Consider the following 22,796-nt stretch of genomic DNA (forward strand, 5'->3'; position numbering starts at 1 on the left):
ATATCTATCAAAAACTAAAGAACAAACAAATTGAATTTCCAGGGTCAAAGGAAACATTAAGGAAAACGATAATTGGATTAGGCTTTATTACTTTAGGTAACATAGTAAAAGTAATTATTCAGCTTAAAAAATAAAATTGTATAATGGATAATGTATTTTAAATTGATATTTTGTTGACATCGTTTTAGTTCAACTTTCTACAATTTACAGTTATGAAGAATGTTTTTTCAAAAGTACCAAGTATTTATAATCGATAATTTGTTTAGATTTCGATTTCCGAAAAACTGTAAACAAAAAATAAATCTCTCCAAGCTTACATACGATTCTACATAATTTTTATTTTTCTCAAATGAATTATTGTTCTCACGTCTGTATGTTTTGATACATTTAAAATTTAAACCATCATACTTTTGAAAAGATATTTTTCAAATTATCTCGAACAAATTACAGGTGGAGAAAAACCGAAGATAATAGGAGTGTCCTAATGGAAAGTTATGACATTCGTTTAAAACGAACATTTTGCTCATTATTTTATCAAATGCAACTGATTATAAGCTTCATAATTATTAAAAACTATGAAAATAAAAAGAAACAAATTCATTCTTCGCTTTAATTAAATATAATTTAGGTACTATTATAATTTATTTACTTATAAAAATGTATTTCAAATCTGCCTGTTTTCGTCCGCCACTGGTAGAAATGGTTTGCTTGTCTGCGCGAAACGCTACGTCGCAATCCCAAACTTATGTTTGTCCGACTCTACAACTATATCCTTTACGGAAACCTGACTGAATAGAAGGAAGTAATGAATTAACATGTAAATAATCTTTAATTTGTGTTTCCAAAGCTCTTTCTAAAACTTTCGACAGGGTAGGCAAAATACTTATTGGTCGCAAATCTTTAAATTCAACAGGATTTTGCTTTTTATGCAAAACACCGAAATTAGACCCGAAATTAGCCCCAGTTTTAGTGACGTGAATCTAAAAGAGTAGGTATATATATATATATATATATATATATATATATATATATATATATATATCACTGTGTGTACATGATAATAACATTGTCTTTTTTAATATTTTCTTTACAATTTCAACACATTTTCTCACCTTTTAAACCTTCCTTGCACTTCTACAAATGTTTACTTCTACAAAAGTCGAAATTAGCTAATTCGATTCAGTTATTCTCGAGTTGTTCCAAAAAAGATATAACGGAATAAAATGACGTTTATTAAACGTCATTCAATGTTTACATATCGAAACCGTACCGGAAAGACTGCGTGACTTGTCGTATTAGGATTTTATAAGATTAGATTGGAAAAATATCGTTAAAAACTAATTATTAATAATATGCAACTTCACAATATTTATTTATCATATGCTTAACCTCTAATTGTGAGTCCCAAAAATGTCAGGTGAAGGCGCTAGGTATCGCGTCAGTCATGCACGGAGCGAATAATAGACGAGTAACGCTATATAGCGTTAAAAAAATTAATAGCATTTTTTATCATTGATTTAGGTACAACTCCACCATCAAATGAGCCAGTAGCCTTACCGAAAGCAGACCAATCTCAAACTGGTTATACTACCTCCCTCCATCCTTCTCTCTTGAGTTGTCACAGCTATCCAGGTTCATCGCCCCCCAAAGAAAACATCCCTCCCAAACCGTACCAAACTGTTCCTCCTACTCCTAATGTAACATCGTTCAGTAATCAACCTCCAGAGTTTATGAAACGACCAACAAATTTGCCAAACTTGGGCAACTTAGTTCCATTAAGCAGTAAGCCACCTCAGAGTCCCACTCAGACTTCTCCGAGGTTCGGTAGACACGCATACGGAATTGCCAAAGACAAAGATGGTAAGAATGTTAGATGTTTTCCTTTTTTTTTCTGAAGCAGTAATACTTAAATGTTTATTTTTATTCATTGTCATCAGACGCTGATAATTCAACGTTTTCACATTTTTTCAAATTGAGTGAAAACAATAATTTGTAAAATTCTTCGATACACGTAGCACTACCTCTCACTCTTACAAAAGAAACGCCACTTGAAGACCAAGAATGACTTGAAGAATGGTCATCACCATTTCTTGGAATTTGGTGTCTACAATTTCGATAACTGTACTATGGTTCTGTTACGCGAGTGACTTTACTGATTTATTTTTATTGATTTATATTTAGACACTAACTTATATTTAAATAAAAAGACTTTATTAGAATAATTTTACAGACCCATTCGAGTCACCGTATACGAAAAAATTCGTACACGAAGTATCTGAAAATACAAAAAACTGGACTTCGAGAGAATTTCTTCAAATTTCATATGGTCTATATTATAGCACATTGAATACAATTTAAAAATAAAATTAAAATGATTCATACCTTTATAATGAACTTTACGAAATCTTTTCTATATGATAAACGACATTTTAAAAACCAAACAGCTATCACATGGTGGGCCAGGGCTACTGTGTACTGGTCGTATTTGAAAGGATTTGTGTACGGCAGACAGATAGCAAACACCGACATATATTGATCAGCTACAAAGTTTGTGTATACCAACGGTAGCTGGGTTAAGGCTAAAAAAATGAATAAAACAATTTATTAAAAAAACGCCCAATTTTTGGGGCCAAAAAAATTGGAAACAGGAAAAAGGGATCAGAAACAGGAGCAAGCCACCTTGCTGCCTGTAGGTTATCTGTTAAATAAATTTAAATATACACTGCGCGCCAAAATTAACGTATAATTTTTAAATTATAATTTCAGTAGGAATGAAAAAATTTTTGTTTGTTCTTTAAACTTGCTTTTTTAAAGACAAAACATGACGAAAAATGTATTGCAAAAAAAACTACCACATCATAAATAAATTATAATTGAAAATTTTAAAGTTCACGATAATTAAACTAGTAGCGAGTATTGTCTCCTCTGGCATTTATTACTGCTTGACAACGAGTTGACTTACCACCTCTCACACTGAGAATTACCGTTCTTATTTCATTTTGATCAATTTGATCCCAAATTTCAACTAATGGACCAAGAGCTATCAACGTCAGAAAAAAATTATTTTAAGACAACTGGTTCTTTAATATATTATTCCCTATGCTTCTCCGAACACCGTACCGGCCATCTGGCTGCTGATACAGGTTGCGTTCATTACTGCGCAGCACATTTGTACAGGTAAACATATCGAATTTAAAATTATTGTAAGACGAAAAATTATTTTGTCATTACTTTTTAAACATTATTAAAAATATGAACTATAATTGCCAGACATTTTTGTGGTTTAAAAAGTAATGACAAAGAAATGCTTCGTTATAAAATAATTTAAATTCAATATACATGGTGATTGATGAGTATGATAAAGTTCAGTAGATCCGCTATAGTAATAGATAGCAATAAAAGTTGATAACAAAAATTGTAGCCAACTTTCAGCTTTACATTACGAAATTAATTGGAATGTTACAGGGTGTTCGATAACATAGTGGCAAACCAAACTTATGTTTTTTTAAATGGAACACCCTATATTTTATTTTATATTCGAAATCCTGTTAACTTCTCCATCACAAAAATATAAAGGTTTATGTTATATAAGGCTTTTACAAAGTTATAACCAATTTTTTATGAAAAACGTAACAAGTTCAGCTCCCTGTATAAATAAAAATAAGCACAACAACAATGGTTTATTTGTGCTATATTTTTTTGTTGATTGACAAAATTTATAAAAATGGGTGAGTCAAAACGCAAGTATATTCTTTTCTCAGAAATTTTAAATGGAACACCCTGTATTTTATATCACCATCGAAAAGTATCATTATCGTACTTTAATTTTTGTATAATATTCCCTATGCCTAAATTTGTTAGTTTTCGAGATATTTTCATTTTTCAAAGCAAGTTATTAATTAAGGTGTTCTATTTAAAATTACTGAGAAAATAATGTACTTGCGTTTTAATCATCCTGTATTCGATATAAATAAAATTAGCAATATCAACCATTTTTATAAATTTTGACAATCAACAAAAAAATATGGCACTAATAAACCATTGCTGTTGTGCTTATTTTTATTTATACAGGGAGCTGACCTTATTACGATTTTGTACATTGGTTATAACTTTGTAAATACCCTGTATAACATAACAAACCTTTATAGAAGGTTAACAGGATTTTGAATATAAAATAAAATATAGGGTGTTCCATTTAAAAAAGCATAAGTTTGGTCTGCCACTATGATATTGAACACCCTGTAACATTCTAACTAATTTTGTAATGTCTACATTTGTAATGGCTCAAAGTTGGCTACAAGTTTTGTTGAAGTTTTTCTTCTTTTGGCGCGGTTGAGAGTAAAATTTCATAAATCTGTGCGCAAACACAGACAGTATGGCGTTTAGTTGCTAATCTTTCAAGATAGGTATGTATGTATATTATGTATCAGCGCAAATAACTCATTAAAAGAATATATTAGTGTTTTTAGTAAATGTATTATTTATTATAATTTTTGGATTTGTCTTTCTCTGTAGTAAGATAATAAAATATTATGTAGGTATAACATTTTTATATGTCTATTTGTCACCGTGTTGTGTAATTATATCCGAAACTTACGTGTCATTTCAAGTGGCTCGCTGGCGTAGTTGGTAGAGCGGTGAATCAGAGAACGGAAGCACACGGAAGATCGCGGGTTCTAATCCTGGACGATTCATGTTTTTTTTTAATTTTTGGTTGTTTTAATAAACATTTTTTGAAAGTGGTAGATAAGAAAGTTAGTTTAATATTTAAATGAAATACAAATAACCTGTTAAGTATATTTACTTCGTTGAAACTATATAATAGAAGAATAACTTCTTACGTGCATACAAAGTACACACACATTCTTTTTTTTTAATTCAATTTTATTGACGAAATTATAGAAACTGTCGATGTTTCGATTCTTTTTATTAACTTTTATTGCTATCTATTACTATAGCGGATCTACTAAGCTTTATCACACTAATCAATCACCCTGATTTTGTATTTACCTGTACAGGTGTGCTGCGCAGTAATGAACACAACCTGTATCAGCAGCCAGATGGCCGGTACAGTGTTCGAGGAAGCATAGGGAATAATATACGAAAGAATCAGCTGTCTTAAAATAGTTTCTCGAAAATGTTGCTAGCTCTTAGACCATAATGGCAAAAACAGTTGATCTAATGTGTTTGGTGCATTAGGTAGTTGTCGTAGTCGTCTCCCTACGATGTCCCAAACATGTTCTATTGGGTTGATGTCGGGATTTCTCGCAGGTCAAACCATGGCAGGAATCTCAACCTCCTCACGATCCTTTATGGACGACTGGCTTGTCTCTTACCGAGGAGACTGTTGCCGATCTTTTCCTCGACCCCTGCTCGGTTAAACTAGAACTTCTTTTGCGATCAGAACTATCCTGGTTTAATTCGCTCAGGTTTTGATTGAATATGCTAGATTTGGTTTCTTCGAATGGATGTAAAATATTTGTCTGTAGGCCCTGCAAGATATAACATGTAGTAACATTTATGAAAAATAAAATAAAAGATTTTTAATTGAAAACTTATTGGTCCATTTCCCTGGTAATACCTCCATGGCTTCTAAAAATTGCAAGCCAGATGGATGCTGAAGCGAAGAAGACAAGAGGGAATTCAAAAACTTACAATTCACGATCCCGTCTGTTTAGCTGTTAATGTCCAACGGAAATGGACCTAGTTACTCAAAGGAGTAAAGACCAATATAAAAAATAAAATAAAAATTCCATTTTTATTCAGTTGCAAATTCCGTTGGAATTTACCAGCCGAACAGACGGGGTCGTGAATTGTAAGTTTTTGAATTCCCTCTTGTCTTCTTCGCTTCAGCATCCGTCTGGCTTGCAATTTTTAGAAGCCATGGAGGTGTTACCAGGAAAATGGACCAATAAGTTTTCAATTAAAAATCTTTTATTAATATTTTTCAATATTATTAATGTTTATATTAGGTTGAAAACTTTGCCTTTTAATACATTTATAGATATGCAAATATGCAATAGTAATTTTGTTATCGTATACTTTCTCAAAGATTCGTGAGTTTTTTGAAGTTATACTTCTTTACGCGCGATATGACGGTGAATTTTTATATGTTAAAACCTACGATCCGGGCGTATGCGCATTATAACTTTGTTCTGATTGGATGTTCAAATGACATGTCAAAAATTATCCAATATGGCAGCTGTAGCGCAGCTGTGGTTTGGAGGGTTGACGGTTTGGTTATGTATGGTTGTTGCGTTTTAAAATTTGTGGGAAGAGAAACAACAAACAAAGGTTAGTTAATAGTTATACTGCCTTTTTAAATAGTTTTCATATTATATTTTTGAAGTTATACTTCAAAATGTTTTAATTTATGTATGTATCAGTCCAGAAAAGGTGTGGAAAGAATATATTAGTGTTTTTAAATATATTTTTCTACAAACGTGCTAAAAATGCAATTTTTAGGACTCCATACTCCATAGGAGCGTTAAAAATGCTACTTTAAGGCACTAGTGCTTTAAAAATTTTAAGGCACTGCAGTTAAAAGTGAATTGTCAAATTGTGAAACGTCAAAATATTTATATTTCATTTATTAACATTAATATTAATAATACAACTTGCGCAATTTGAAAAAGGTGGTTTAAAAGGTTTTTTATTATAATTTTGTGTCTTTGGATTTGTCTTCCTTGGGCGTAAAATAATAAAACATCTATTTTTATATTTCACTTGTCACCGTGATGTATAATTGTATGATAATATGTGATGATAATGATGATAATTGTGATGATAATGTGGTGATAATATGTATATCTGAAAGGTAAGTAGCATGCGGCTTGATGGCCTTGTTGGTAGAGCATTGGACCAGAGATCAAAAAATCGCGAGATTGGCGGGTTCAAATCCCGGACGATTCATACTTTTTTCTTTTTTTTTAATATTTGGCATTGTTAAGTTTTGGTTCATTTTTGGTAATTATTGTTAATTTTTTATATTGTAACTGTTAAGTAGGTATATTTATTTCGTTGAAATTATATTATAATAGAAGTATAACTTCTTACGTGCGTACAAAGTACACACACATTCTTTTTTTGGTCAGGAGTGTATTGGTTTATCTAATTTGAAAAAAAAAAGGTCATTTTCAAATGGCTGTACAGGTAATTTTAATAATTATAAACAATTGAAAAAAATGCCTACTTTCTGGTTTAATTTGCAATAACTTTTTCATTTATAAACATTTTTTAATTTAGAAAATCTCATTTTAAAGAGCAATTATTTTTAAGAAAGTCATAATATTACATTTTTTCATCTACAATGCGTAGTTTTTTCAAAATATTGAAATGGATATAAAAAGTCGTTTTATTTGTTAAAATGTTAATAGAAAACCAGGACGCAGTGAAAGTTTCGATACCCACGAGATGGCATGCCTTTTCTATTGACTTTCCCCCAGATATTCCAGTTATTCGATTTTTCAAGTGCTTTTTTTGCTTCGTTTCCTGGGGTATTACTTTTATGATCACCAGAATTCTTTTGATGACAGTAATTCTTATTCTCAGTAAATGAAACTTTAATGCCAGACTTCACCAATGTATCGGATGTCCCAATAAGAATGGCTCTCGGCCATATCTCAGGAACCGTTTATAGTACAGCTTTGAGAAAAAATATTTATAACAAAAGTTGCCTCGGGAAAAGCCTGGAAATTATTTTCATAATTGTAGGTTCACCGCTAGAGGGCGTAATTGAATATCAAAAATTAAAATTTTACAAAATTTACTTGATGAAAGGGCACTGGAAATCCAATCATCGTATTCTTCATAAAATCTTGCGCATATTTGATTTCACAAGTTTTAAGTCTACTTTTGCAAATAAGAGGTGGGGGTGAGTGGGAACCTTCTTATGAAAAAATGGCTGTAAGTCCGGTTCTGTTTAATCGAATTTTGCATACTTGATCTTGTTGAAAACAGCTCTTTTTCGTCAATGTAAGTGTCTTATTTTCGAAATAGCCTAATAAGTAATATGCAAGCTAGGAGGCGTTATTTAATTATTTTCAGAAATCTAGTTTTCTTTGGAAAATATTAAATACAAGTAGGCATTTTTAATCCTGTACGTATTACAAAATTAGACCAAATTAGCAACATAATACCGAAAACCGCATGTCGATACCTTTTTTTCTATCTCGAGATATCTTAAGAAATGTGTAAATTTTAAACATAACTGTTACTGTCACCGGTAAAAGAGGTTAAGGAAACATAGTGTGCTATGGAAAAAACAAATAAACATTTTCCAGGTGTAAACGTAGATATATAATTAATTAAAACAACAATAAGACAAACAACACTATAAAATGTAAAAAAAATAAAAGCAACTACTTACTTAGTCTTAGTGACTGCCTAAATGTTCAAATTGTTGTCCATTATTTTCGATGCAAGCATTTACTCTTTCAAGAGTAGATGGAATAGCAACAGATTTAACTGTTTTAGACTTTTATTTATGGCGATGGATTAAAGACCTTGTTTTTGCGGCTAGGCTCACTACTCGATAAAACATGATCTAGAATCTAGAAAATACGAAACGCCATTCAAAGCATTGCGAAAGCAGAAATTGAGACTGCTGTTCAATCTACTCTTGAAAGAGTAAATGCTTGCATCGAAAATTATGGGCAACAATTTGAACATTTAAGTCGTCACTAAGTAAGTAGTTGCTTTTATTAATAATAATAATAATAATAATGGAGTTTATTTGTAGCAAATAAATTGTACATGATAAAATAAACTCAGTTCCTCACTGAAGTTGTACGTACAACTTGTGCGTGAGGGTTAAATTTTGATTATAAAACACACTAAATGATTTTAAAAATTACAAAAAGGAATAAAAAATAGTCTTTTTACTCATCTCTCTTCAAATTTGGACTCCTCTTCTCACTAATTCAGTTATTGAGAAATTTTGTTTATCGTACCTACAAAATCTTATAAAATTCAAAAAAGGATTGCGAAAATTTTGCGATTGGACTCCTCTGGTGGGACTTCGTCTTCTACGAGAATTACCATGATTTTTTTATTGTGTTTTAGCAATTTTTACAATAATTTTCACGATTTATAAACTTATAAGTGACGTTTCAAATAAATCATTTTTGACAGTATTTTTTGTTTATTTTAAATTTTATTTTAAATTTCTTTGTTATATTTTATAGTGATGTTTGTCTTATTGTTGTTTTAATTAATTATATACGTTTACATCTGGAAAATGTTTCTTTCTTTTTTTCCATAGCACACTACTTTTCCTTAACTTCGTTTACCGGTGACAGTAACAGTTGTTTAAAATTTACATGTTTCTTAAGATATCTCGAGATAGAAAAAAGGTATCGACATGCGGTTTTCGGTATTATGTTGCTAATTTGGTCTAATTTTGTAATACAAGATTAAAAATGCATACTTTTACTTAATATTCTCCAAGGAAAACTAGATTTCTGAAAATAATTAAATAACGCCTACCAGCTGGCATATTACTTATTAGGCTATTTCGAAGATAAGACTCTTACATTGGCGAAAAAGAGCTGTTTTCAACAAGACCAAGTATGCAAAATTAGATTTATCAGAACCAGACTTACAGACAATTTTTCATAAGAAGGTTCCCACTCACCCCCACCTCTTATTTGCAAAGGTAGACTTAAACTTGTGAAATAAAATATGCGCAGAATTTTATGAAGAATCCGATGATTGGATTTCCAGTGCCCATTCATTAAGTAAATTTTGAAAAATTATGATTTTTTAATTTTTGATTACGTATTTTTTATGGGAAATAAGCCACAATTTTACTAAAAAATGAATTTATTATTGTATTGTGTTTATTCATTATTATAATAAATTCATTTTTTAGTAAAATTGTGGCTTATTTCCCATAAAAAATACGTAATTATAAAAATGCCACAAGGAAATAGCTTCAGAACAACATTAATTTTTGATATTCAGTTACGCCCTCTAGCGGTGGACCTACAATTGAAAATAATTTCCAGGCTTTTCCCGAGGTAACTTTTGTTATAACTATTTTTTTCTCAAAGTTGTACTATAAACGGTTCCTGAGATATGGCCGAAAGCCATTCTTATTGGGACACCCGGTACGTATGCACTGCATAATTGAATTTGTTTCAGGTCGAGATCTACAAAAGAGTTCCTCGGCTTCGACAATAGAGAAAAACACTACCCTAAATCTAAACTGGGCCAGAGAACGAGCGAGAGAACGTAAAAACAGCGGTAGTGTGGAAAGACTGACTACATTAGATCCCAATTTAGCACAAAAACGTGATAGAGTATTTACAATCTCAACTAGTCAACCATCGACTCGGAAATCCCGATCGGAGATGGCACAGGCAGCACAGCAAAAGAAGAAGCAAGATGATGCTCCGAAGAGTGGCATCAATCCGAGTTTTGTCTTTTTACAATTTTGGCACACTGCCAAATTTGGAAGTAAGAGTGAACGGCCTGTAATGCTCAAAGTAACGGAGGTTGTTAACAGAGCATTTAAGGTACGATATTACATAACTCAGTCTAGAGAAAGAAATAGGTAAAAAAATGTTACAGGTATCTGATCATTTAAGCCATAGGGAGCACATTACTTACTTAAACTCTTCATTCCCACTTTTAAGTAGTATTTTTACTGAATAAATCTGAAATTTTAACTTTTATTTAAAATAATAAAAAATCGAAAATTTCAAAATTTTCAAAGTATACCCCCACCCTTAAAATAAATCGACATGTTACAAAATATTATATTTACATATATGTACGGTAAATAATCATTCATGTTTATTACTCAGGTTTTAGATGCCATTCCCCCTTACGAAACCCATAAGATAGGCGTTTTGTATGTTCGTGAAGGACAAATCAACTCCGAAGTTGAAATATACAAAAATCGATTTGGTTCTTTAAGATATGTCCAATTTTTGCAACAGCTGGGCACTCTTGTGAAATTATCCGACGTCGACCCTCAGGTAAGTACCAAATTGATTAACCACTTAATGCATTATCCCGTGTCTGACACGGAACGACTTGCCGGCAAATTCGGGACTTGCCCGTGTCTCGCATGTTCGACCGTAGTACAACGCTGTTCAAACATTTTATGGCGGTTTTTGGTTCATAACGGATTTATTATGTTATTTTTAATCGTAACTGTATTTTGGTTCAAACGTTTTATGGCCGTTTTGGGTTCATAACGAATGTGGAACTTGCACATTTTTTTATTACATAATATTGTTCAGTTTTGTTTAAAAATGAGATTTCCAAAATTTCACGCTTCAGAAACTCATAATAACTTAGAAGTACACGTTTAAAGTCTTCTGTATTTTAAAATAGTTCAAACGACCCGTGACGTCACATAGTTTAACTTTTAACATAGCTTAAATTTTAACATATTTTAACGTCACATAGTTTAACGGTTATATTTATATTTATGGCTATATTTAGGTGTATTATTTTCTTCTTCTTTAGTTTATTGGCCTCCACCTACTTGGATATTTGGCCAGCTCATCGTCGCGAAATAAGGGAAAAATATTATTTATATTCTAATTACATTTATCGTATGTCATTCTAATATATATACCAGTATGTTGAAATTGGAGTTTGATACAGTTTTTGAAGGAAAGGAAAGAAGGTTTACTATGGAAAATAAAAGAAAACGCCAGACAACTGTCTCAGCATCCGTTATGGCTTGCAAATTGTAGAAGCCTCGCAGGTGTTACCAAAGAAGGTTCCCATTGTTTTCAATCTGGTAGAATGTAGAGTAACATTTTTGGTTGTTGTTTTATGTGCTATTAGATTGAAAACTTAACTCTTTTGCTAGTAGTTGCCGCTAGGGCATCCCTGCCATTTCGTTCGTTGCAATCCGTGACTGCACGCCGGGGTTTGTCCTGGTTGGGTCAGAGAGAGCAGCATATATGCCTCCTGATGAGAGACTAATAAGTTTCGAAACCGGTAGAGGTGCTTGCTGTACTCTCTGATTGAACTGGAATAATGATGCGGCTGTAGTTTCGTGTTGCAACGAAATTGAAAATGGATATTCATTTTTGATTTACATGTTTACGCTGATTGGAGTACGAAGGGAACCATTCTCGTTGGAACTTTACCGCGCTGAGCAGATGGGACGTGAATTATAAATTGTAAAATTCCCTCATCTTCCTTAATCTCAGCATCTGTTATGGCTTGCAAATTGTAGAAGCCTCGGAGGTGTTACCAGAGAAGAGTCCCATTGTTTTCAATCTGGTAGGATGTAGAGTAACATTTTTGATGTTGTTTTATGTGCTATTAGATTTAAAACTTAGTTTTTTTTATATACAATTTTGTTTACTTTGATGGTGCAGAATGTAAACGTATAATCATATGACGTCACGACGCGTTTTGGGCTACCTGCAATAATTTGCATTTAGAATCACCTTTAGGGGCCACACGGAACACAAAAACAACTTTTTTATCTTTGATACATGTTTTAAATTATGTTCCGTTGTGATTTATAACACTTTTTTCGAATTTAAAATTTTATGCAAGTTCCCTATTTATTAGGTTATTTTTAACTGTAACCGTCTTCCTCTTAACGTGCCCTATCAAGTCCCCTTGACGTTGGCGATTAGCGAGACTGTCTCTGTCTCGAGTTATTCTAAATAGTTGTCTCGAGCTATTCTAAATAGTTGTTCTGCTTTCTTTATTCCTGTCCACTCCCGGATATTCTTCAACCAAGAGGCCTGCTTTCTACCAATTCCTCTGCGTCCTTCGATTTTACAAATCATAATAAGTTAAAGAATATTATATCGGTCTTTGTCTCCCCTTACTACGTGACCAAAATAGGCCATCTTTCTATATTTCTTTTATCAAGCAGCTCGCGGGCAGCATTTGCTCTCATTAAGGACTGCCAAATTTGTCAGCATTATTTTCAGTGTACGTCTATGCAGCCACATCTAAAAGGCCTCCAAACGATTAATGATGGATATTTTTAATGTCCATGCTTCGACACCATACAGGAGGACTCAGCAAATGTAATATTTAATCATGCGCTTTCGAAGTTGAGTTGCAAGTTATCATTACAGAAGAATGACCTCATTTTTAAAAAATGTGCCGGCTATCTCGGTTCTACATTTTGTGTCTTTATCTGGATCTAGTTGTTCAGCAATATGACAATTAAGATATTTAAAACTGGGTTTTGAATTATATGACCATCAACATATATCCGTGAATCTTGATGGGCCAAACGGCTAAATACCATGTATTTTGTTTTTGAGCTTATGTTTAGTCCAAACTCTCTTTCCACTGTGTCAATGGCATTTAAAACGCATTGTACTCCAATCATATCATCACTTAAAATAACTGTATCATCTGCATTTCTGATTGTATTTATCAGAATTCTATTAACTTTCACACCCCATTCCAAATTATGCACCGCTTCTTTAAATATTCTATCTGAATATAAAAAAAAACAGTGTGGACAGTATACAACCCTGTCTGACATCTCTTTGTATTTTACATATGTCTGTTGATTTTCCATTTATGTAAGCTATCGCTGTTTAACGCCAGTATCATTTTTCTATGATTCGTACATCTTGACTATCAACTCCTTTATCCTTTAATATTTTAATTTATTTGTGATGCTGTACTCCATCAAAAGCCTTTTCATAGTTAATAAATACAGCAAAGACGTCTTTTCTTTTATCCGTAACTGTACTTTAGTTTATTTTCGTTTCTGTCAGGTACAGCGCCGGATTAACCATTAGGGAAAGTAGGCAGTTGCCTAGGGGCCTTGGCCCAAAGGGGCAACCACGCAGTACAACCATAACATAACAATCATTGGCCTATTTGTGTCACAATATAAATTATGTTTCTTTGCCGAGTATTCTCTTATTACTTTACTTTTCTCTATTTTATTCGTTAACCTAAGTTATAGAAATTGTTTTATTAATTTAGAAAATTTTCTCATAATCAACAAACATCAGAAATATGTTTCAGAAATATTAAAACACAAATTTACAAAAATATTTCATTTGCATTTAAAACTTACAACTTATTTTGTTTCAAGACGTTTTTCCTTGGTGGATTAGACCAGCACGGAAATGATGGAAAGTTTGCCTATATATGGCAAGATGACGTCACTAGGGTAATGTTTCATGTAGCTACAATGATGCCCAATAAGGAATCGGATCCGACTTGTAACAATAAGAAGATGCACATCGGAAATAATTTTGTTACTATAATTTACAACGAAAGTGGTGAAGATGTTAACATAAGTACTTTTAAGGTAAGTAACCACTATTTTATCTATCGATCTTTAAGCGAGGTTCCTACAGCCTCTGCCGCTTCTCGCATTTCGACTGCCATCTTTTTCTGTCCATCCATTCGTCTTCTTTGATGGCTCTATCTCTCATGATGTGCCGTACATTTTCTTCCCAGGCAACTGAAGGCCTTCCCCTTCTTCTTCTTTATTGTGGTATGTAATTTAAAGCTTTCTTTGACCATCTATCTTTATTAATTTGTTTCACGTGACCATACCACACTAGTTGCCTCGTTTCAATTCTATCTACACTGGAATATACAGTATTTGTCCTCCTTCTAATATCTTCAATCCTGATGTGATGTTTTTTGGATATTCCACACGCTCTCCTTAGATAATCCATTTCTACTACTTTTATTATTTTTCTATCTTTTTTCGTGATCTGCCAAACTTCTGCCCCATAAGTCATAATAGGCTCTACCAAGGTACGATAGATTGTCAATTTCGTTTTTTGTCTTATATCTTTGAGACCTGCGCGAAATCTACCCGCGCTTTTACTCACGTATTGAGTATGTACTAGGAAACAGATTTGTTGATCTTTGCCTCGTTGAATTGATGTGTTGTGGAGTGCAACTATATAGACTCCCCATGTCTCTGCATTCATCACCCTTTATTCCTTGCAAATTTTAGAAGGATGGGGAAGAGGTATAAGAGAGAATCTGTTTCCGAATTAAGAAATCCAAAGATTTTATTTTTAAATATTTATTTGTTTGAAAATGGAGTCGCTTGGGTTTCGCCGTTTCTTTAATAGAGGTCGCGAGTGCGTCTAAGGCCGGGCGTCTATTGGAAGCGTAGTCGCGCGACTCGAAGGTAGCGCGTATACGCCCGTATAGAAGCGACTAATCCTAACAAATAAAATTAACTAAACAACGTCCACTGCAAACGACTTTGAGCGACCGGGCTCGGCCGACCACAAGCGACTGGCGATCGATCCCCCTAGAATGGGATTAGTCGCTGGTAATCGCATGTTTATGCTACAATGGTTTGCAATAAATATCTGTGCCAATAAATTGTAAAATTTTCTCATCTTCCTTAGACTCAGCATCCGTTATGGCTTGAAAATTGTAGAAGCCTCGGAGGAGTTACCAGAGAAGGTTCCCATTATTTTCAGTCTGGTAGGATGTAGAATGACATTTTTTGATGTTGTTTTATATGCTATTAGATTGAAAACTTAGTTTTTTTTATCTGTGCAGATATTTTTGATATTGTATTAATTTTCGATAATTGTGTTATTTTCGATATGGAAATTGATAACGAAAAACTGATTAGTGCCGTTTATGAAAAGTCTCCGTTGTGGGACAAAACGTGAAAGACACAAGATATCATTCACGTGATGTTCAAAGGAAATTGTGGTCGAAAGTTGCAGAAGAAATAGGTGTTAGTGATAAGAGTTTTTAATATTATTATTTTATAATATATGATTACAATGTAAACGAAAAATAAAAAAAAAATATAGTATAGAAGTGAATACTGCTTATAGTTTTAGGATTAACAAATTTTACAAATTAACAAAGGTACAAACCTTTTTAAAGTTGTTAATAAATAACATAAATATTTGTGTAATAAATTATTCCTTTCAAACTATGCTTTCTATGTATATTTTACGATATTCACAAAAATACACTTTCTTTTGATGATGACAGTCGCGAACTAAGTAGTATACAGCCGTCTGCGGTGGATGATACCAGTCGCATGATCGCACATACACGGACGTATACGCGCTACCTACAAGTCGCGCGACTACGCTTCCAATGAACGACCGGCCTAAATGTTAATTATTTCCTTGTAATTGGCATACTTGGCAAAGATGTCTAATTTCGATTCAGAACATCATTACATGCTCTCCTGAAGAGAACAAAAATTCGAAATGGTCCATAGAGAGATGGTAATGATCTCTGAATCGAAATTAAATATTAAATGCCTTTATCTCATTTCTTTTGCTTTAATATTGAATTCGTGCAGTAATCTTTGTAGGTCGTCTTCGCACTCTGCTACTAACACGGTGTCATCAGCGTATATATTAATTATTATAATTATTACTGTTAATAAAAATATTATATTTTAGGGTCAATTTACGTTTGCTTGTATAATTATTCAACCATTAGATATGGGTATCAACAGAGTTACCGTTAAGGTAAAAGAAGAACTAGCTAATTTGATTGCCTCTAGCGAACCAAAATTAGTATCAGATCAAAATGTGGGAATATTCGCAAGGCAAATAGCTCTACACACTAACGTGAGTATTTTTTATAATTTCTGAGATATAAGAGATAATAAATAATAGTTATTTATGTACCAAGTCAGTAAAGTTACTCTTTCTCGAACGAGTCTGATATTATGAGCAGAGCGAGCATAGCGAGCGAGGCGAATAACAGACGAGTTCGATAAAGAGTCTTTACTGACGTGGTGCATACAAAATTTTATCGCATTTGATATTGGTTTTAACACTTACAATTTACAATTTAAGCACTTTTTAAATTTTAAACGTCATAATAATTTCATGACAGTGATGACAGATAACTTTTGCAAGATGGCTGCTTTCGATTTTTAATCGATAGTTATCAATACCTATTGAATAATTACTAAATCAGTAAAGTTTTAATTTATTTTATATGAATGTAATTGCAAAACACTACATAATTTCACTTTTTGACATAAATTTAATTGATAATATCGCAAATTGTGTACAATATTTTTAAATAACTAAAGTAAATAAATTGTAAGGTTCTCAAATAAATAATCGATTACTGCCATCGACCACTTACATTCAATCTCGATTAATCGCGGCAGGTAAAGTAAAATTCTTCTTTCAGTACAATAAAGTGTTACTTCACTGCCGCAAATGAGGGCAAATGAGTATAAATAAAATAAAAATATAAATAATGTTTATTCAGAGAAAAGATACAATACATACAATGGTAATACATTAAAATCACTATAATTCCCTATAAATAAACACAAAAATACCACTTGAAGCAGAATGCTTGTGCAGTGGTCAATTTGGTTCATTATGTAACAAAAATATCCTGAGTAGGTACACACTATCTTTTCACAGGCAATACAATAATATAATATCTATTACTTAATAATAAGAGAACAAAGAAAAAGCAAAGAGCATTACATTGTTTTTTGAATAATTAAATAATTAAAGAAAATAATTATATTTCAAAATCTGGAAAAAATTTAAAAATACAGCATCCCTACGATGTATTTATCAAAAAATAACAGCAACAAATGAGAAAAAAAACACAATTAAGTACAATAACTATGAGTCCAATATTCAAACACTTGTTTTATTTTCTAACTTCAATTAATTCATGTATTACTGAAAGAGGCGTGTCTATAATATATTTCTTTAATTTATTTTTAAATTGTTTTATGTTCTTGACATTCTGAACATTTATGGGTAAAACGTTAAAGGACCTAGGTCCTAGGTAAGTGAAACAACGCTGTCCAATTGTTTTTTCACTTTTAGGGGGTATCGCTTTATTCCTGTTTCTGGTGGAGTATTCATGCAAGGGAAACTGTAGTGTTTGTTTATTTTTATATTGATATACAGTAACCGCTTTAAAATAAAGCTGCCTAATATCAAAAATATTAGTTTCCTTGTATAATAATTCAGTGGAGTAAAGCTTGGGCTTGCGATAAATTGATTTTAAAATTTTTCTTTGGACGACATTTAGTTGTTCCAAATGATTGCCATACGCCCCGCCCCACCCAAGAATCCCATAGCATAATCTAGATTCTACTAAGGCAAAGTACATAGTTTTTAAAAGGCGCTGTTCTAAAATATTGCTTAAGTATTTAAATTTATAGAGTAAACTTCGAAGGTTTTTAGTCACATTCGCAATATGTAGGTTCCATTTTAAATGACTATCAATTGTAATTCCCAAATACTTTACAGAATGAGCAGACAGAATATGTTGATCCTTATATCCTTCATTGGATATTATTAGTGTTTCGTAGTTAGGCAGACTTGTTTTGTAAGATCCAAAAGGCAAAAAGAAAGTTTTTGTGAAGTTAACAGTTAGTTGTTTGTGTGCAAACCAATCAAAACAATTTTTTAAATCTTCTTCAGCCAATAATTTTAGATTCTCCCAATTATCTGCAGTATACAGTACAGCTGTGTCATCTGCATAACTAATAATTTTACCTTTTAATTTCATTGACAATAAATTATTAACATAAATTATAAACAACAATGGACCAAGAATCGTTCCTTGCGGAACACCGTACTTCACCACATTTCTCTCACTCATACTTTCATTTATTTTTACCCTTTGTACCCTATTATCTAGATAACTTTCAAAAAATCTTAATACGTTGCCTCTGAAACCTACATCAGCCAAAGTTTCCAAGAGTTGCTTATGGCTTACTGTGTCGAAAGCTTTAGCCAAGTCTAAAAATACACATAATGTGGGCTTACCTCTATCAACTGAATCATAAATGCAACCCATTAGTGAAGCAATTGCATCATCTGTACCTCTGCCTTCAACAAAGCCAAATTGATTATTAGATATGATTTTATGTAGGTCTAAAAATTTTAGCATCCGAGTTTTAATCGCTTTTTCCATAATTTTTGCAAGGCTTGAGATTAGTGAAATTGGGCGGTAATTTTGGCTTAAATCCTTATTTCCTGATTTATATACAGGTTTGATAATTGCGTCTTTAAATTCTGTTGGACATTTTCCATTTTCTATAATTTTATTTAATAAATATGTTAAAGGGGATACAATTTCTCCTGAAACTTCTTTTAATATTTCTGCCTTTAATAAATCAGGTCCGGGAGCTTTATTCAACTTAAGGGATTGAATAATCGCTATAACTTCACTTTCAGTTATTGGATCAAAAAAAGCACTTTGAGCGACTGAGATTCTATTCGGATTATTGGATGGCGGTTTTTTTATATTGTTAGCCAGTTTTTCACCAATAGTTGAAAAATAATTATTGAAGGTATTAGCGATATCCAAATCAGAGTTCATAATCCGGTCACCCTCTACTAACTGTTTAACGCCTACAGAATTTACCTCAGTTTGGGTCAGTTCACGAATAACCTTCCACGTATTTCTACTATCGGGTTTGTTAGTAATTACGTTTTTGAAATATTCTGCCTTAGTATTTTTTATTAAATTTGTCAAAAAATTTTTGTAATTTTTGTATTCTTGTTTAAGAATTTCATTATGTGGATTTTGGATCATTTTTTTATATAATTTATTTTTTGTGTCTATTGATTTTATTATGCCAGACGTTATCCATTTTTTCCGTTTAACTTCGTTCCGTTTTATTTTTTTTTCATAAGTAGATTCTTTTATTTTCTTTTGAAGAGTTGTTACAATTTTAGTTGCAATATCTTGTACGTCACGTAAAAGGAAAATTTCGCTCCAATCATACTTTCTTAGTATTTCTCTTAATGTGTTATAATTAATGTAACTATTTTTAAATTTATTAATATTTTTTTTACAAATAATGTTCATGTTAATGTTTAGTTCTCCTATTGTACAGAAGTGATCGGTAGTTAAAGATGTAATAATGAAAGGAGAGCAAATATCTTCAATAGACTCTTTAGTGGATTTAACAAACATATGATCTATACAGCTACCTCCCGATTTATTTGGTCTCGTTATTTTGTTTATTAATGAATGAAAATTATATTCGGACAGTAAATTTAAATAAGTATTAGCGATTTCATCGTCTGCAAGTATGTCAATATTAATATCGCCAACAATAATGTTATATGTGATTGGTTCTGCTTTTATTATATTTAAATAACTTTCTAAGGCTACAATAAACGCACTTTCTGAGGTTGCAGGCGAACGGTATATTGCTGTAATAAGTATCATTATGTTATTGAGTTTAATTTTTAATTTTAAGAATTTAAAAATGTTAACCTCTACTATTTCCACCTCGTAGTCAAGGTTATTTTTTATGAATATTATCACACCGTCATTTTGATTGAAATTACCCTCGTTATAATGGATATTATATCCTTCCAATTTAAAAATATCTATACATGCCACTTGTCTGGTTTCAGTTAATACAAAACAATCAATATCATTTTCTATTTGTTGTGTGTAAATATTAAACTCATCAAAATTTTTAATAATGGACCTAATATTTTGGTGCAAAATACGAAAAGAGTAGTTCTTATTGGAACACAAATTATATTCGTTTATGGAGTCAACTACTTTTGTATCAATAGGAGTGTAATTAGTGTATTCCAGAAACGAATTCATGTTACAATAATTAATATAGCGTACCAGTATTACTGATTATTAAATTAAAACTATTCTAGAAAACAAAAAAAGGTGAAAAAAAAAACTATAAGTACAGTATACAGTAAAAAAAAGTTAATTTTTTGAAGATGCTGCTCTAGTGGGGTAACGATTTGTTTTTCTGGTTTCATCCAATAATGTGTCGGTTACTTCAGCAGTCTTGTTAGTAGTAGTAATAGACAGTTTTTCCAGTGTTATAGATTGACCATCAACTATAAGCCTATTTCCTCTCAACTTCACCGTTTTACCTGACGACCTGAGTTCAGATTGGTTTTAATAATTCCTTTCTTACTGCTTGTTGAGATGGGGATAGATCTTCGGCGATGAACACCGTTGTACCTTTTAGAAGCTTGCACTTTTTTAGAACACTAATTTTTGCTGAATATGTTGCGAATTCTACCAATACTGATTTATTTGTTGGATTTTTACCAAAGACATTGAAACCACTGATATCTGAATTTACTAAACTTATATCCAGTCTCTGATTCAACTCTTGGATGATATCCTCAAGAAGTGTTGACTTTTGTACATTTAAGCCGAAAATAACAATATTATTTTTTCTTAGTTTATTTTCAATTCGTTCAATTTGATTTTTTAGTTCTACATTTTCAGTTTCCAGTCTTTTAACTCTAATAGTTTGTTTTTCTTTCTCAACTTTCAGTTCATCAATGTCTTTTTTTAAGAAGGCTACTTCCTCCTTAAGACTAGATATGAAATATTCAGATAATCTCTTGTTCTCTTCCTTAATAAACTCTTTTAATTTCGTAAATTCACGATCTTGACTATCAGGCATATTTTTATTGTATTTTATTAATTTTACGTGTATGGAACGCTTTATACTATACTTAATTTTTGTCAATAACGCACAAAAAACCAGAGCGATATCTTTTTAAAATTTATGGTTTTAGGTTAGTTTTGTCTTGTTTATTTGTATGCAATAACTTTCTACGTCTTTAAAACAGAAAACTTAGTAATCCCAGGTGATGAATGGTAAATACATTGATAGTTGTGAAACTCACCTCCCAATTTGTTTCACTATTTCTTGCATAAAAGTGGTTTTAAAGACGGAACACTTTATAATGACTTTTACTTAATCGAACCACACACCTGATGTGAAAAGTACAATAATGAATACAATAATGAATAACTTTAGTGACGGTTGGCGATAAAATTAATTTAAAATAACTTCATAAGCGATTAATTTGCTGTAGAATTTACTATGTAAATTTCACTTTGACTTCGTTTTTCTCAATTGAACCATTTTATCACTTGTACCCCTTAGCATGTGATCCCCTCAATTGAGAATGTCCACAACGTGAATTATCAACTTAATGAAAGATGTTAGGTAAACATTAGGCTTGTTAGGCTTGGAAAATTTGTATAAAACAAGGAAAATTATGTACCAGCTATTTTATTTCTGGACATGCTGGAATCAAATCTAAGATTTCATATATCAAAAGATTTCATATATTAGTAATACCTATAGCTATGCAAAGTCCGCAGAAAGTGGGCTATTTGGTTTATAAACAAATTAGCGCTCCGAAATCGTTTTTTTCAATTATTGCTCTGTAACTCAGAAGATTTTAACATTAAACCAAAAACACTCACATAAAAATTCACTGTAATTTAATTCCGCACATAGATATTTTTTTCCGATTTCCTTCGGCGGAAATTTTCCTCGGAAAATTCGGGTTTTCCAAACAAAATCTTTAATTTTCAACTAAAATTTTAGGGAAGTAATTATTTATCAATAATTAAATAACTTGGTGACATAAATCTTTTTCGTTATGAGTGTCTTGAAGATATGAAAATTTGTATGTACAAAGAGGACAGGAATAAAAAGGCAATGGTTCAAAGATTGAAACCCTGTTGTTTATAACTATGTCACAAATGCCGGTCAAATTTGACCGTTTATACCTGGAACCACTCCTCGCAATTCAATTTTTTTTTCGAAATGGGCACAGAAGCCGTGCCCTTTTTAACAGCGTTAACTTAATTTAATTTAATCTAATATTTTCTGAGGGCTTCTATTTGTTGATAAGCCAAAAAATTATTTCTTTATAACATTCCTGAGGCCGCTCACATAGTCCAATTATAATTCTGTAAAGTATGTTGAATAGGTATAGTGCTTTTTGTACAAAAATCATAGTTATTCTGGTGTATAATCTTTCTGGTTATTATTTCGACCGAAATTTTTTAATTAACATTTTAATTATTGTTAA

The 22,796-nt window shown here is 31.8% G+C and overlaps 1 protein-coding gene across 1 annotated transcript in view; it reads left to right on the plus strand.

Moving 5' to 3' along the window:
• The window catches only part of LOC114331759 (tuberin), a 111,418-nt gene that overhangs the window by 83,431 nt on the left and 5,191 nt on the right, over positions 1-22,796 (plus strand). Inside the window, exons 18-22 of the mRNA XM_028281397.2 lie at positions 1,522-1,860; positions 10,144-10,517; positions 10,809-10,982; positions 14,051-14,269; positions 16,368-16,538. Of these exons, the coding sequence (XP_028137198.1) occupies positions 1,522-1,860; positions 10,144-10,517; positions 10,809-10,982; positions 14,051-14,269; positions 16,368-16,538 (1,277 nt within the window). The remainder of the gene's footprint in view (positions 1-1,521; positions 1,861-10,143; positions 10,518-10,808; positions 10,983-14,050; positions 14,270-16,367; positions 16,539-22,796) is intronic.

Source organism: Diabrotica virgifera, chromosome 8 (assembly GCF_917563875.1).
Source record: "Diabrotica virgifera virgifera chromosome 8, PGI_DIABVI_V3a".
In the NCBI taxonomy this organism is placed as follows: Eukaryota; Metazoa; Arthropoda; class Insecta; order Coleoptera; family Chrysomelidae; genus Diabrotica; species Diabrotica virgifera.